This window comes from Rattus norvegicus, chromosome 5, assembly GCF_036323735.1.
Source record: "Rattus norvegicus strain BN/NHsdMcwi chromosome 5, GRCr8, whole genome shotgun sequence".
Classification (NCBI taxonomy): Eukaryota; Metazoa; Chordata; class Mammalia; order Rodentia; family Muridae; genus Rattus; species Rattus norvegicus.
The window spans coordinates 172,065,307-172,081,204 of NC_086023.1; the positions used below are offsets into that span (position 1 = coordinate 172,065,307).

At 46.5% G+C, this 15,898-nt stretch overlaps 1 protein-coding gene across 1 annotated transcript; it reads right to left on the reverse strand.

Moving 5' to 3' along the window:
- Positions 1-1,062: 1,062 nt before the first annotated feature.
- Positions 1,063-2,350, reverse strand: Isg15 (ISG15 ubiquitin-like modifier). The gene is made up of 2 exons (NM_001106700.1): positions 2,210-2,350; positions 1,063-1,584 (listed from the first exon to the last, which is right to left on the reverse strand). Exons 1-2 carry the CDS (start codon positions 2,210-2,212, stop codon positions 1,102-1,104), a joined length of 486 nt encoding a protein of 161 aa, NP_001100170.1. The 5' UTR covers positions 2,213-2,350; the 3' UTR covers positions 1,063-1,101.
- Positions 2,351-15,898: the final 13,548 nt, after the last annotated feature.

Here is a 15,898-nt window from a genome sequence, read left to right on the forward strand (position 1 = left end):
AAGGAAGGAAGTGGTCAAGGAAGATTTGAGGTCACATCTACACTGTGGGCTCCAGCATTACTAGATCTGGGGTCACCTAATCTGGATAAACACAAACACACCAACCAGAAGGGGGTCTTCTGAGTCTCCGTTCAAATTCTCTTTCTCTCTCTCTCTCTCTCTCTCTCTCTCTGATTTATTTATTTTCTATATCTGAGTACACTGTAGCTGTCTTCAGACACACCAGAAGAGGGCATCAGATCCTATTACAGATGGTTGTGAGCCACCATTTGGTTGCTGGGATTTGAACTCAGGACCTCTGGAAGAGCAAGTCAGTGCTCTTGACCACTGAGCCATCTCCCAGCCCCGTTCAAATTCTCTTAAAAGTCTGAAGGGCCATAGAGGTACTTGCCCTGACTTGTTTGTGTCTTAAGCCGACTCAAAGGCTTGTGATAGAGGAAAAGACAAGATAAAGAACCATCAGGCAGGAAGGGGGTGAAGCTTTTTCAAATTGGGTACCTCCTTTCTGAGATCTGATTTCCTTTGTGGACAGATGAGCCCCCAATCCCAGGTGCCCATCTAATCTGCCTAAGGTAGCCTCTTTATAGCCCTGATGAGGTGGACTTGCTAACCACCATGTCCTAAACAGCAGGTGACTGATTTGAGTAGTGAGACCCTGTCCTTCCCTCTGTGGTCTACTGCAACTGGGACTGGGAACACCCATATCAGCCTCCTTCACAGCTTACCCAGATAGGTCCAAGAACATTCCTTCACTGTTTCCAAAGGATCTGAGCAGTTAACTGGTCCTATTAGAAGTCTCATCCTGTTACTGGTAGGAACTGACCTGATGTGTCCCTGAGCCACATGTAGACTTGGGGAAGTTTTTAGATGCTGGCAGAGGCTCAGGACTGGGTCCCAGTAAAAGTATCTTTCTCCAGAAGTGAATTAATCACCCAAAGGGTCCTCACTAGGCTCTAACTGTGAAATCCTTGTCTTTTAACTTGGCAACCCAGAGCCTTGTCACCATGGAAAGAAGGCATTTCTGAATGGGACAAGCAAACAGAAAGCAGAACTTTTTATTGTATTGTCTTTTATTACCTACATTGGCTCTGGATAGGGGCCTTAGAAATAGTAGTCCCCTCCCCCCCTCAGGCGCAAATTCATGATCACTGTGCAGTGGGGTGTTAGGCCATACTCCCCCAGTGGCTCTTTGTCCTCCATGGGCCTTCCGTTGAAGCTCAGCCAGAATTGGTCTTGGGAGACTTGCTCGTGCTGGGACACCTGCCTCATAAGCACTTCCACAGTCTGTGTCAGCTGGACCTCATAGACATTGCTGCGGCCCCTTTCATTCCTCACCAGGATGCTCAGAGGATGGCTGCAGTTCTCTACCATCAGCATGACTGTGCTGCCAGAACTAAGGCCCTGCCTGATAAGGGCAACACCATCCTGTAGCATTTCACCGCTTTGGTGGGCCAGGCGCTGCTGGAAAGCTGGCACACCACTCTTCTGAGCAACCTGCTTCTTCAGTTCTGACAGCATCATGGAGTTTGTCATGGACACCAGGAACTCCTTGCCCCCCAGCATCTTCACCTTTAGGTTCCAGGTCTGCAAGAATTACATGGATTTAGTAGTGGTTCTCAACCTTCCTAATGCTGCGACTCTAATAGAATGCTTCTGTTCTTTAATACAGTTCCTTGAGTTGTGGTGACCCCCAACCATAAAATTATTTTCATTGCTATTTTGTAACTGTGATCTTGCCGTATGCAGGATATCTGCGAGAAGGACCTCCTGTGAGAAGGTCGTTCAGGCCCCCAAAGTGTTCATGACCCATGGGTTGAGAACCACTGGCTTAATAACTTTGGCTGGGAGTTACCACATGCAAAGCACTGGTCGTAGGGCCAGCCCCCATGTCCCACATCCATCTTCTCCTCAGGGAGGACCATCCAGTATTGTATGATACAGAGGCCTCAGTTTTAAAGGGTCAGCCTCCCACAACCATCAGATTGTTTCAGTTCACCCACAAAGATATCCTTCTGGGTCCAGCCCTAAGGGATCTAGGGCTGATAACTGAGCAAAGAACCCAACTCCACCCCCAGCCCCCAAGTGAGCTTTGAGCAACTTTATTCTGTCCCCACACTGAGGCTATTCTGCCTCTGAAAGACCCTATCGAGGAATAGAATAAAGTCAACTAGAATGAAGCCCATCTGCCTCTGCCCCAAATTGGACTCACCATGGCTGTAGGCTTTAGCACTAGGTCCCCTGAAACTAAGGAGTCTGCTTCTCTCTGCTTCTCTCAGCTTCTGGCTGCTGGCTCTCACAGTCAGAGAGAGACTCACTGGGTCAGCTCTCTTAAAGTCTGAGCTGTGGATGTGAAGAGGCGGAGTCTCTGGGCTCCAGAGCTGTTTCTGTTTCGGTTTCCTTTTCCTGAGGCACACCTTAAATGGATGAGAAAAGCAAAACTGAATGAAAAGAAAAGTGTAGTTGGGAAGAAAAGAGACAGGCTCTTAAGGGTCAAGTCTGTAATTTGACGTGTGCCCTAAAACTCCCTAAACTCCCAGCACTTCAGGTCCTGCGTAAGGCATGTAAAAGTCAGAACAGGAACTAATAGTAGAAAACGTATTTGCCATTTGTTAGCTTGGAAATTAGTTATCTTGGAAAAATGTTATAATAATAAAGAAACTACATAACATAGTAACAATCAGAATTACCCAAAGATATTGGTTATTAGTTTAGAACAATAGTTTTCAAAGCATAGGGAGTTGGGGTAGGGGGGGTTGTAGGAAGCATTTCTATCCTGTAATAGTTTATTAAGACCTTATTGTAGCTGGGCAGTGATGCATACCTTTAATCTTAGCCTCGGGGAGGCAGAGGCAGGTGGATGTCTGAGTTCAGGGCCAGCCTGCTCTACAGAGCAAGCACCAGGACTCTGTCTTGAAAAGCTAAGAGAAGAAACAAACAAACAAACAAACACTATTGCTTACGTAAAGATACATTGAGTCAGATGAGTTTGTTTTTTGAAGTAGTCTTGCTATGTAGTCTATGCTGACTTCAAACTCACTTTGAAATTGGCCTTAAACTGGTCCTTCTGTCTCTTCTGCTTAGGTTCTGAGATTTTAGTCATTTTCGGCAGTGCTGGGGATAGAACCCAGAGCTTCGTGAATGCTAAGTAAGTGTTCTAACAATTGAGTTATATACTTAGCACCCAGGTTTTTCTTAAGGTTTAGTTTTAATTATGTTGATATAAGGTATTAGGGGGGCGTTGTGTATATGTGAGTGCAGGTGCCCTTGAAATTTAGAAGGAACTGGGTATATAAATTTTGTTTATCTATTTTGCATATAGGTTCTTGTACATGTAGAGGTCAGAGATTAATGTCGAGTGTTTTCTTCAATCACTTTCCACATAGACATCACTCCAGCCCAATATTTAAAAGAAAATTAAAGAAGTAGGATCTTTTCTTTCTTTCCAATGCCTGTATAACAAAGACAGCCCATTTCACAAGTTAAACCTTAATCATTAGTATGGCAATCATAGAGGGGATGTGGTTCTTGAGGTTTCTTCCCTCTATGTCCCCTGCTTGTCTGATGTCTGCAGGAGGCAGAGGTTCAGGGGATTCCACACAGACTCCTTCATATGGCTCAACATAGGTCCATAGCTGCGAAAATTACAGCCCAGCCTTCTTGTCAACCCCAAGACAGGGACTGACTCTTGTATAGAAGGCATGGGTATGTGTATCTGGGGTGTTGGAATACTACATTTCTAGAATACTCTGGGAGTGCCGTACCTGGCCTCTTGAAAACATCCATCTCTCCGAAAAATCAGTTGTGAAGACTTTGAAACTACTCAGTGGAAGTGGCATTTTCAAGCTGAAGGTGATGGTTCACTCCCTTAGTTCCAGCACTTGGGACGCAGAGGCAGGCAGATCTTTGTGAGTCCAAGGCCAGCCTAGTCTACAGAGTGAGTTCCAGGACAGCCAGGGTTACACAGAGAAACCTTGTCTCAAAAACAAACAAACAAACAAACAAACAAACAGTGCCATTTTCTCTAACCCAACAAGCTAGCCTCTTTCTGTGGCTAACTAAAGCAGATTTGAACCACCAGGAGGGTGTCCAGCCCCTACTGTGCTCTCAGGCCACCTCTATTGAGTGAATACATGGAGGCAGCTGGCAGGCTATGCTGTGCCTAGTAACTAGGGCTTGCAGTGTAACTCAGAATGAAAACAGTAGCAACCATTAAAATATTAGTGGCCCTGTCTTTTTTTTTTTTTTAAAAAGGATTTATTTATTTACTTTGTATATGAGTACACTGTAGCTGTCTTCAGTGAGGGCACCACTGAACACCAGAAGAGGGCATCGGATCCCATTACAGATGGCTGTGAGCCGCCATGTGGTTGCTGGGATTTGAACTCTGGACCTCTGGAAGAGCAGTCGGTGCTCTTAACCACTGAGCCATCTCTCCAGCCCGGCCGTTTTTCTTATTCTCCTTTCAAAAAAAAAAAAAAAAGATTTTGAATTTGCCGTAATTTTTGGGTGTGTGTGTGTGTTTTGAGACAGGGTCTCACTATGTAGCTCTAGCTGTCCTGGAACTTACTCTCTGGATTAGGCTGGCCTCAAACTCACCAAGCTCTTCCTGCTTCTGTCTCTTGAATGCTACATTAAAGGCATGTGTAACTTGCCCTAACTTTTGAGTTCTTCTTTGCTGGACTTAGCAGTGGGGTAATTCAGAATACATCATTAGCACCATGACATCATCCCATCTGGTTTCTGTCACCACTGATATCCTTACATTGCATGAAGTTGTCCTTCCACCGCCCTGTGATATCAGCTGATGTCACCTATCAGATAGGTGAGCAGAACCAGTTGACCTCCCTCTAGTCGCGGTGGCTGGTGTTGGTTCATCTTTTTTACCAAAGCTTGTGCCAAGGCTTCTGTGTTTGTTACAGGCTCCTTGCTGGAAACAACATTGCACATGAGCAAATGATTTTCAGCTGAGCAGACAAGTGGCTGTCTTGATACTGCTAGAGTCTTGGGTAGGACTGCGAGGAGACGCAATGACTCCTGGCTTCGCAGCCTTGAAAATTTGTTTTCTAGTCTTTGGAGAAATTTCCTAAGAGGTGAACATGAACTTCATTCCATATCCCCCAATGCTTCCTTTCCGAAAGTAAGTGAGCCAGGAGCTCCGCCCCGCCCACTTACTTCACCACTCTAACCGCAGAGCTCCTTTTGGTGCACTGCCCTTAGATAGTGGACTTCAGCGTCGGGTTCACGTTTGTAACCCCGGTCTTCCTGGGGACTGGTTACACGTAACAACCGGAGAGGGCGGGCCTCAGGCCGGACTGGAGTCTGGCCCTCCTATTGGCTGGGAGGAGTGTGGGAACTGAAGTCCAGAAGCATTCACAGGCCCCGCCGCTGCCCCCCCCACGCCCCCCCCCCCACGCCTTATTTAAGCACGCAAATGCTCGGGCTCGAGGTTCACTCTTTTTTCTTTTTTTTTTTTTTTTTTTTTTTTTCGGAGCTGGAGACCGAACCCAGGGCCTTGCGCTTCCTAGGTAAGCACTCTACCACTGAGCTAAATCCCCAGCCCCAAGGTTCACTCTTGTAGGTGCTCGCCCACTCTGTGCTCACTTGGGCGCTAGGTGCACTGTGGAAAGCCGAGCGTCTCAACCCTGGCCTGGACTCTGACCAATACCAGCTGGACCCCCAGATAAGTAAGACAACGCTGCCAAAACCCCTGCAAGGTTGAGGAAGGGACAGTGGAACACTGGACTCAACCACTACTCCGCCTAAATAGTCCTCCAAGTTGGAGAAGGGGCGGCGAGCGCGCATCAACGCAAGCATGGTCCTGCTCCAGACCATCATTCAGAACGCGCGCACAGGAAGGATGTGAGTGAGGGTTAGGATGAAGCACTCAAAGAGTCCAGTTCTCAGGGCTTACTGTGGCCCTCAGAGCCTAAGATAGGGTAACTCTCTGGCTTGCCACCCATCCTGCATTCTTGCCTCCAGAGCTCCCAGCTCACAAAACTGGGGACAGCTGACATCCTGGAGATGACCATAAGATATCTGAGAACCAACATGGTCGGGTGACAGCTGTTGTGTAGGTGACGCTGCGTGGAGGTGAGATATGTGTAGGATACTACTGCAAGAACAGATTCCCACTCTTGCTACTCCCTGACCCTGACCCTGACCCTGACCTTGAGATCTCAGCAAGATCCTGTAAGTCCTGGGCTCTTTTCAAAGAGTGCGTTACTGAGATGTTTCCTGGCGGAATGTGAGGATGTCCCAACCGGTGGCCTGTGCTCCTGCTTACTTAGCCACCTGGCAGCCCACCTGTCCCAGCTGGAATCCAGGTGCTGCTCCAGGTGCTGATAGCTCTGCCTCGGGGCTTTTCTGCTTTTCATAGTGTACGTGCAGAAGCTTTGACTACAGCTGACTCCAATAACCTTTTACTCTGGGCCTCTGGGCCAGAGCTGAACCCGGAGGTTATAGAGGTGGCCAAGTGTGGCTTGTCCTACTACTGCAGGCTTGAGGCCTAGACTGTACCAGAGGATACTTATTTAGAGAATCTAGTGGCACTTTTGTTTTGTTTTAAACGGTATGGTTCAGTAGCACTACGTCCTAGCTCTGGCATCCCTGACCCAGGTCATTTCCCAAGCCCTTTGTCTAGCCAGGGCATTTACAGATGTGTATACATCCCCTCATACTCCAGGGTTGGCTTTGCTTTGGTTAGTGGTGGAGTCTGCAACTGCCCTCAAACATAATAGGTACCCCCAAGAGGGGGCAGCCAAGAAGATGACAGTCACCAAGTTGTCTCAATGCAGGAAGGTGATTGGGGAGTATTGGGGGACGATTCTGATTTAAAACTCTGTGTGTGTGTGTGTGTGTGTGTGTGTGTGTGTGTGTGTGTATAATGTATGTATGTGCCAGTATGTATCCATGGACAAACAGCAAAGACACTGAATGTCTTCTGCCAGAGGTGGGGTGCGGTGGTGATGAGGGTGGTCCATGCCTTTCATCCCAGTGCTTTCAGGAGGGAGAGGCAGGCAAATCTCTGAGTTTGAGGCCAGCCTGGTCTACAGATCAAGTTCTAAGACAGCTAGGGCTACAGAGAAACCCTGTCTCAAAAAACAAAAACCAAACCAAAGTCCAAAATCAAAACCAAACCAAACCAAAACAAAACAAAAACCCCAAACACCCAAAACTCTCATTGAACTGAAAGGTGAGCCTCTTAGATAGGCTGGCTGGCCAGTGAGCTCTCAGAATTTGTCGATCTCTGTCTCCTATCTCTTGTGCTGGGCAGTCATGTCTAGCTTTTTACATGGGTTTAAACTCAGTTCTCCATGCTTGTAGAACAAGAGGTTTTACCCACTGAACCATCTCCTTAGCCGTGGTACTACTGGGCATGGTGGCACATACCTTTAATCTATGCTTAGGAAGCAGAAGCAGGTGGATCACTGTGAGTTTGAGGCCAGCCTAGTCTGCATAGTGAGTTTCAGGCTAGTGAATTTCAGGCCAGCCAGGGATGCACAGTGAAACCTTTTCTTTAGGAAAAAAAAAAAAAAGATAAATTTTCCTCTCTTCTTGCATCATTCCTAGACTCGAGTGTACAGAGTATCTGTTATTTACTGTATGGAAGCCTCACCTGCCAATAAAAAAGCTTATGGCCAGGGTTGGGGATTTAGCTCAGTGGTAGAGCGCTTGCCTAGGAAGTGCAAGGCCCTGGGTTCGGTCCCCAGCTCCAAAAAAAAGAACCAAAAAAAAAAAAAATCTTATGGCCAATGAGCTAAGGCAGAAAGTAGGAGGTAGGACATCTGGCAGAGATAGAATTCTGGGAAATAAAAACAAGAGAGTGGCTAGAGAGATGGCTCGGTGGTTAAGAGCTCCGACTGCTCTTCCAGAGGTCCTGAGTTCAAATCCCAGCAACCACATGGTGGCTCACAACCATCTGTAATGGGATCTGAAACCTTCTGGTGTGTCTGAAGACAGCTACAGTGTACTCACTCTACAGTGTACTCACATACGTAAAATAAATAAAAATCTTAAAACAAAAAAGAAACAAGAGAGATTCACCCCAGAGTGCTGAGGAATTGGAGGTAAAAAGAGGAGGGGAAACCAGCCACATAGATGAACTCAGGTTATAATAAAATTGAGTCATGCGCTAGTTGGAGAGCAAGCCAAAGCTTGTGGCCCAGGCCTTTATTAATAAATAAGTCTCAGAGTCGCTATTTCTGGGAACTAAGTAGTCGGGAGGAAAACCTCAACACTCAAGAGAGACTCATGAGGAGTCAAAGACCTGAAGCTCATCCAGCGGGAGAAGGTTGGGGTTCCTTTCTGCATTATCCTGATCACTGGCATCTGGATGCTACTGAAGACACCAGGCACAAAGGCTAGGACACTCATACCCCACAAAGGCACCACTGTGCTGCTTATGTCTCTTTATCCTCAAGAGTTGCAGCTGAGTGCCGTGATTTCCTTGTGTAAGGGGTGGGCCCATCTCAGGTTTAGCCTGCAGAGTCTTGTGAGTGGTATGGAAGCTACACCCAAGCCACCATGAAGTAAGGCAAGGAACTCGGTCACAGGTTGATCCACCACCTCCTTCAACAGGCTATCCCTGGAGACCCTTGCATCGAGCTGCATATGCCTTGGAGAAATCTCAGTGAGCCTTGGCTAAACTTGTCACTTCTGCTTCCCTACTGCTTTTCATCATCCTGAATTTCCAGGGGCTGGAGCCAGTGATCCTGAACCTATGCACCACATGGGATACATGCTGTAACCTTCAGACCTGCGGGAGGAGGACAATGGTAGGAAGGAACGAACTGGAGGATTTTCTTAGCAGGAGAGTCTGTGTGGGAGGTGGGGAACTGCTCACTGCAGAAAGGTATACAAGGAAAGGGGAGTTACTCATATCTAGGCTTCACCTTCAGGAGGTGGGAGGGGGTATTTTCTGTGTGGCCAGGGGAAGAAGTGTCACCTGAGAGGGCACGAGGAGGTGGGTCATATTGGCTCTGTAGTGAGAATTCTGGGATTTTGGTTTCTTTAGGAAAACACAGAAACAGTGTAAGAATATGTTTTGTTTTAATCTCAGATGTGGAGATGTGGGGCTGTTTCACAGCAGTTGACTATGACTTGCCTTGTGCTCTAGCAGAGGTGCGATTTTGCCAGCTGCAGATAGTTTCCGTGGTTGTGTGACACTTGGAATTTTGGAGAATTTCAGACGGTTTGTAAATGCTAGGGCCCTGAGAGGCAGGGTGGATTGGTTGTTGGTCATTGTTGATTGAGGTTTATTAAGTAGTTGTACACACAAAAAAAGAAATTATATATCCTGCCGGTGAAGATCAAACTTGTCCCAAGGAACTCAATTCCTAATTAGCAGGAAGTAGTCTAACCATAACATCACCCCCCTTAGCACCTGACTTTATTCAGAAAGCTCTTCCCTTTCCTCTAGATCTTTTTTTCTCTCTTATCTAGTCTTAGTGGGTTAAAAGGTGCAAGAGAGAAGAACCCATAAAGTAGTCAAAGGCCAGCTACTGGACCCCTTCCAGAAGAAATGCATTCGGAAAGAGTGGTAATTCTCCTAAGCAGACCCTAGCCTAACTGCCACACTTCTTGTCTTCTGTAGTTTGTTCTGGACACCCTTAGCAAAGGGATCAGTTGATGCTGGCCTCCAGACCTTGGCACAACCGATGGCATGGTGGAAGTGCCATTTGGGCCATGAAACTCAGCACATAGATACCACCTACCAAAAATAAGAACAAAGACCCAATCCATCAAGTTCCACAGTTATTGGGAAGTCCCCAAATCTACTAACCTTGCTTTTGGGCTTTTGTAATTCTACTCTGTCTGAGATGTTTCAACCCAGAATTGTGTGTGTGTGTGTGTGTGTGTGTGTGTGTGTGTGTGTGTGTGTGTGTGTGCGCCTGCGTGCATGCTTAAAAACTCAATCTGAGAAAGGCTTGGGAATGCAATGGGGTCTTGAACATCCAGTGTAGTCACTGGCCAGCTAATAAAGGCTTTCTAGTGACTTGAACCCATTTCTTTAAAATTTTATTTATTTATTTTATTTATGTGAGTACACTGTCACTGTCTTCAGACACACCAGAAGAGGGCATCAGATCCCATCACAGATGGTTGTGAGCCACCATCTGGTTGCTTGGAATTGAACTCAGGACCTCTGGAAGAGCAGTCAGTGCTCTTAACCTCTGAGCCATCTCTCCAGCCCTTAAACCCATTCCTTAGTAGTCTTCTCTCATGGATTCATTACAGCAACCAAGGGGCAACACATTCCTTTGATCCCAGAACTTACTTCTACAGAAAATAGACCAGGCTAGAACCACCTGTCAATAACAATGGTGGAGTCTAAGCTGAAGCCACACCAGGTCTTCCTATCCTGAGAGACTCTGAGTAGCCACTGTCAGCAGAGCCAGTCTTTGATATCTCCCATCAGGGACTGTGAGATCATAAAGGTTTTCCATTTCCAGTGACTTAGTTTTTGTTATGAAGATAATCTCTATATAATCCATTAAGAAAATGTAAAGAACAGAAGCTGTGAACACTAAAATACTCCCTGAAGGTTGTATTACAGGCCTAAGATCACCTAGAGGCCATGGGGTATGAACGAAGTCAGAGGGCTCGAATCTGGAACAGCTCCTCTGTGATAACTAGAGAATAAAGATGAAAGGACCACTTAATCAGTAAAGCACGAGACTCTTAATCTCAGGGTCATGAGTTCAATGATGGGAGCACGAGCACTTTCTGTGTAGTTACCACAGAGATGTAGCACGGAGCTGGTGGTTCAGATGTACGTTTTGGGCTGCTATTAGCAGAAGGCCTGATGTATGACCGTGGAGGTAGGAGGGTAACATAGGGGTACTTGGCCATCATCACAACTTGCTAAGCAGTCACAGGATGAAGTCACCTGAGTCAACAGGTAGCTTCCCATCTACAGAATAGGAAAATGGATGTACTGGTTTCATTTAAGGAATTTCAATCAGGTATGGTAGAACACACCTTTGATCCCAGCCCTTGGGAAGCAGAGGCAAGAAGATCTCTTTTGAGTTTGAGGCCAGCCTAGACTACATTTTGTATGTTTATCTCAAAAAACAAAAAAGTAGGGGCTTTAGCTGTGTGTGTTGGGACACACCTTTATTTCCAGCTCTTAGGAGGTGGAGGCAGGAGGATCTCTGTAAGCCTAGTCTATTGAGCTCCATGCCATTCCAAGCTATATACTGTGACCCTGTCATGTCATAGAAAAAGAAAAAAAGAAAAAGAGACGGTAATAGCTCTAGCTATGGGTGGTGGCATCCACTTTGGTTTTTGTTTTTGTTTGTTTTGAGGCAGGCTCTCACTGTGTAGCTCTGGCTGTCCTGGAATTTACAATGTAGACCAGGCTGGCTTTGAACTCTCAGAGGTCTTACTGCTTCTACCTCCCAAGCTTGATGACACACATTTGTAATCCTAGTACTTAGGAGGCTAATGCCGGAGGCTCTCAATTCTGAGGCCAGCTTTAACTACAGAGTCAGACCTTGACGGAGGGGGAGGGGGAGGGGGAGGAGGAGAGGCTTTACAGGAGATATTTTTAAAAATGAAACGATAAAACTACAGACTAGGAAGAACACTGCAAACCACATACATAAGGGCTTTACCCCTTGGACTATTGCACCACTAGAAGGTAGTGACACAGGCCTTATCTAACAGTTTCCTTCTAGATTGAAACATTCTGATGTGCATGGAAGCTCTTTAAACAGGAAGTAAATAACTCAGAGCTTCAGGAAGTTCCTGAAACTGACCAGATTCCCTAGATCTCTCCTGCCAGAGTAAGCTGAGAGTCCCCTTAGACTAGCAGAGACAAGCTGCAAATAAGATGCTAAGACAAGCTGAGCTGCGGAAATCTCTCAGACCAGACCAGTAGCCAAGAAGACACAGTTCAGCCAAGCTTCAAAGACTCGGAAGAAGCAGAAACCAGCCGAGCTGCTTGGAAGAGGTTTTGGACCATCTGAAGCACCCAGAAAGGACACTCTCCAATCTGTTAGGCTGCCTGCAGGCTGTGTAGTATGCTCCAGTTCCTAGCTTTGTGAGCCGTCATCCATGCTGGGGTGGGCTTTGGTAATGCAATTAACTATCTGAGTGCTGTCAGTAACCCCATTAAAGCTCATTGGTTTATCAAGTTGGACTCTGGTGGTATCTAACTTTGGTCTGTTCCTATCTACGGTCAATATGTGTGTGTTGTGTCTCTCCAGTAAAAGTTTTGTCACACGACAGCCAGTGAGTTAGCTCAGCTGGTGAGGGTGACTGCTTCCAAGACTGGGGATCTGAGTTTCATCTCTGGCACCCAAATGGCAGGAGAGAACCAATTCCAATATTTGTCCTCTGACCTCCACATGCATGCTACAGCATATGCATGTCCACACATACCTACAAAACAAATAATTGTAAAAATTGCTAAGCATGGACAGGGTTTCTATTGCTATGACAAAACCCATGACCAAAAGCAAGTTGGAAGGAAAGGGTGTTTTTGGCTTATATTTCCACAGCACTTTTATCATTGAAGTCAGGACAGGAACTCAAACAGGGCAATATCCTGGAAACAGAAACTGATACAGAGGCCATGGGGGTGGGGTGTGTGTGGCCAGTGCTGCTCACTGGCTTGCCTCCTATGGCTTGCTCAGCCTACTTTCTTATGGAACCAAGGACCACTAGCTCAGGGATAGAACCACCCATAATGACCTGGACTCTTATCAATAACTAATTAGGAAAATGCCTTACAGCTGCTCTTGTGAGGGTATTTTCCTCAGTTAGGTTTCCCTCCTTTCACATAACTCCAGTCTGTGTGTCAAGCTGACCAGCTTAAGCAATGGTAGTCCACACGTTTACTCAGCATTTACAAGGCGGTTCTCTGAATTCATCAGCCTGGTCTGCATAGCAAGTTCCAGACTAACTAGAGCTACACAGGGAGACCCTGTCTTTAGAAACTGTAGAATTCGGGGCTGGAGAGATGACCCAGTAGGTAAGAGTACTGGCTGCTTTTCCAGAAAATCCGGGTTCAATTCCTAGTACCCACATGTCAGTTTATACCTGTCTATAACTCCAGTTTCAAGGCTTTTGACACCCTCACCAGGCAAAACACCAAGGAATATAACATAAAAATAATTTTAAAGGGCTGGAGAGACGGCTTAGTGGTTAAGAGCACATGACTGCTCTTCCAGAGGACCTGAGTTCAATTCCCAGCAACCACATGGTGGCTCACAACCATCTGTAAAGAGATCCGATGCCCTCTTCTTGTGTATCTGAAGACAGCTACAGTGTACTTATATATAATAAATGAATAAATCTTTAAAAAAAAAGAAAAATAATTTTAAAAAGGAACTACAAAAATACTTTTTTGAGACATGGGGGGGGGGGGTCACTATATAGTCCTGGCTGGTCTGGAACTGTGTTGTGCAGATGAGGCAGGCCTCACATTTACAGAGATCTGTCTGCCTCTGCCTCTCTGCCTCTGCCTCTGCCTCTGCCTCTGCCTCTGCCTCTGCCTCTGCCTCTGCCTCTGCCTCTGCCTCTGCCTCTGCCTCTGCCTCTGCCTCTGCCTCTGCCTCTGCCTCTGCCTCTGCCTCTGCCTCTGCCCCTGCCTCTGCCTCTGCCTCTGCCCCTCTCTGCCTCTGCCTCTCTGCCTCTGCCTCTCTGCCTCTGCCTCTGCCTCTGCCTCTCTGCCTCTGCCTCTCTGCCTCTGCCTCTGCCTCTGCCTCTGCCTCTGCCTCTGCCCCTCTCTGCCTCTGCCTCTGCCTCTGCCTCTGCCTCTGCCTCTGCCTCTGCCTCTGCCTCTGCCTCTGCCTCTCTGCCTCTGCCCCTCTCTGCCTCTGCCTCTGCCCCTCTCCTCTGCCTCTGCCTCTGCCTCTGCCTCTGCATGCTGGGATTAAAGGTCTGCATTACCACACCTGGCCCCTAAGTTTTAAGCATGATAAATGTAAATCAGATGTGGGGATTCACATTCGTAATCTCCGAACTCCAGAGTCTGAGGCAGCAAGATTCCCTTGAGTTTGAGATCATTGTGGTCTACAATGTGAGACCCTGTCTCAAAAAATTTGATAAATGCAGTAGGGTGGATGAACTTAATTTCACACGGTACAAATATATACTGTCTATGAAGTAGAATAAGGTAGAAAAGACCAGTTATTAGATACTGATTTATTGGGTAATTTAGTGATTTTCCTAAAGCACTACTTGTACTGCCTGTTCGCCAAGAATTACTTCACTTGCTACCTGGAACAGAACGACTTGGAGAAATAGCTGTAGCAATGGATTGCGACACTTGCTGACAGTATGCTTCTGTAAAATCTTGCTTGTTAGCCCTAGCTTGTGGGTATCATAACTTCAGTCCACTGGTGAATCCATCTCTCTTCTACTCTCATTGATGTTCGATGCTGGAACACGTGATTCCATTTACATAAACTTCTGGACAAGGTGACTCACTTTACAGTGACAGAAAACTGGCAATGGTGTCTTGAGAGGAGGGGGAGGAAAAAAAATCACTAGGACAATTGGCTCTCCGAGATTGGCATCCTCACTGAATACTTATGTCCAAGTCTAGCATTGTATACTTTAAACATTTGCAGTTTGTCGTGTGTTAAGCTCAGTAAGACTATTTTAAAATAAATCTTTTTTAAAAATCAAAGCTCTCTCTCTCCCCCCTCTCTCTCTCTCTCTCTCTCTCTCTCTCTCTCTCTCTCTCTCTCTCTCTCTGTGTGTGTGTGTGTGTGTGTGTGTGTGTGTGTGTGTGTAAGGACAATTTGCAGAAAGTTGGTTCTTTCCTTTGACAGTAGAATTTTGGCGCTCTCTCGTGGCCTCCAGGGGCACTTCAGGCAAAGCTTTGTCCTTTTGAGTCATCCTTCCTTTTTGCCAGCTCATTTGTTGTACCTACTGATCAGGCTGTGGTCGCTTCTACAATTAACTGTACATGTTACCTTCCTGCCCAGACTGAGAATACTTACAGATCCTTTCCCTTGGACAGACATCTGCTCCCAACCTCTCACTGAGAAGGCTCAGAGTTGAGGCGTGAGTGGAAGAAAGGGCTTCTTTCTGAAGGCTGAGCCAACTCCTGTAAGTTTGTTTCAGCAAAGCCTTCCCTCCTGGCCCCACAGTAAGACCCTTTTCTATCCTAGTCCTGCCACCCCCACTTCCCTCTTGTTGAGCCTGTATTCTTTTTAATTACTTACTTACTTAATTAATTTTATGTATGTGAGTACACTATAGCTGTCTTCAGACACACCAGAAGACGGCATTGGATTCCATGACAGATGGCTGTGAGCCACCATGTGGCTGCTGGGAATCGAACTCAGGACCTCTGGAAGAGCAGTCAGTGCTCTTAACCACTGAGCCATCTTTCCAGCCCGACCCTGTATTCTTAAGTGGGAAGGCCAAAGCATCTGTCTAAAACTCTGTCAGATCATATCATCCCCCACTCTGACCCAGACTTCCACAGCTGTTTTATTTCATGAAGTCCATAAAATGCTTGGCTGCCATTTCCCTGGACATAGATCCACATGCGTGCACCTCCTAAGCTATGATGAAGTAACACTGCTCTCTTTGTAGGACACAATGCTGGGTGTCTTAGGCCAATATGGGAACAAACCAGTGTGCTGTGTCCCACCAATACCAGTAGCTGGGGAAAGTAAAGCAAGATTATTTTCATGGGTTTTGAAGCAGGCAAAGAAATCTAACCCCTCCTCCCTTTTTAGATAGAATCTTATGCAGTCCAAGTTGGCTGCCCTTAAAAGTCCTGATCTTTCTGGTTTTACCTCTTAAGTGGGATTACTGGCATGTACAATCATGTCTAGAGCAATAATTTTGTGTGTGTGTGTGTGTGTGTGTGTGTGTGTGTGTGTGTGAGAGAGAGAGAGAGAGAGAGAGAGAGAGAGAGAGAGAGAGAGAGAGG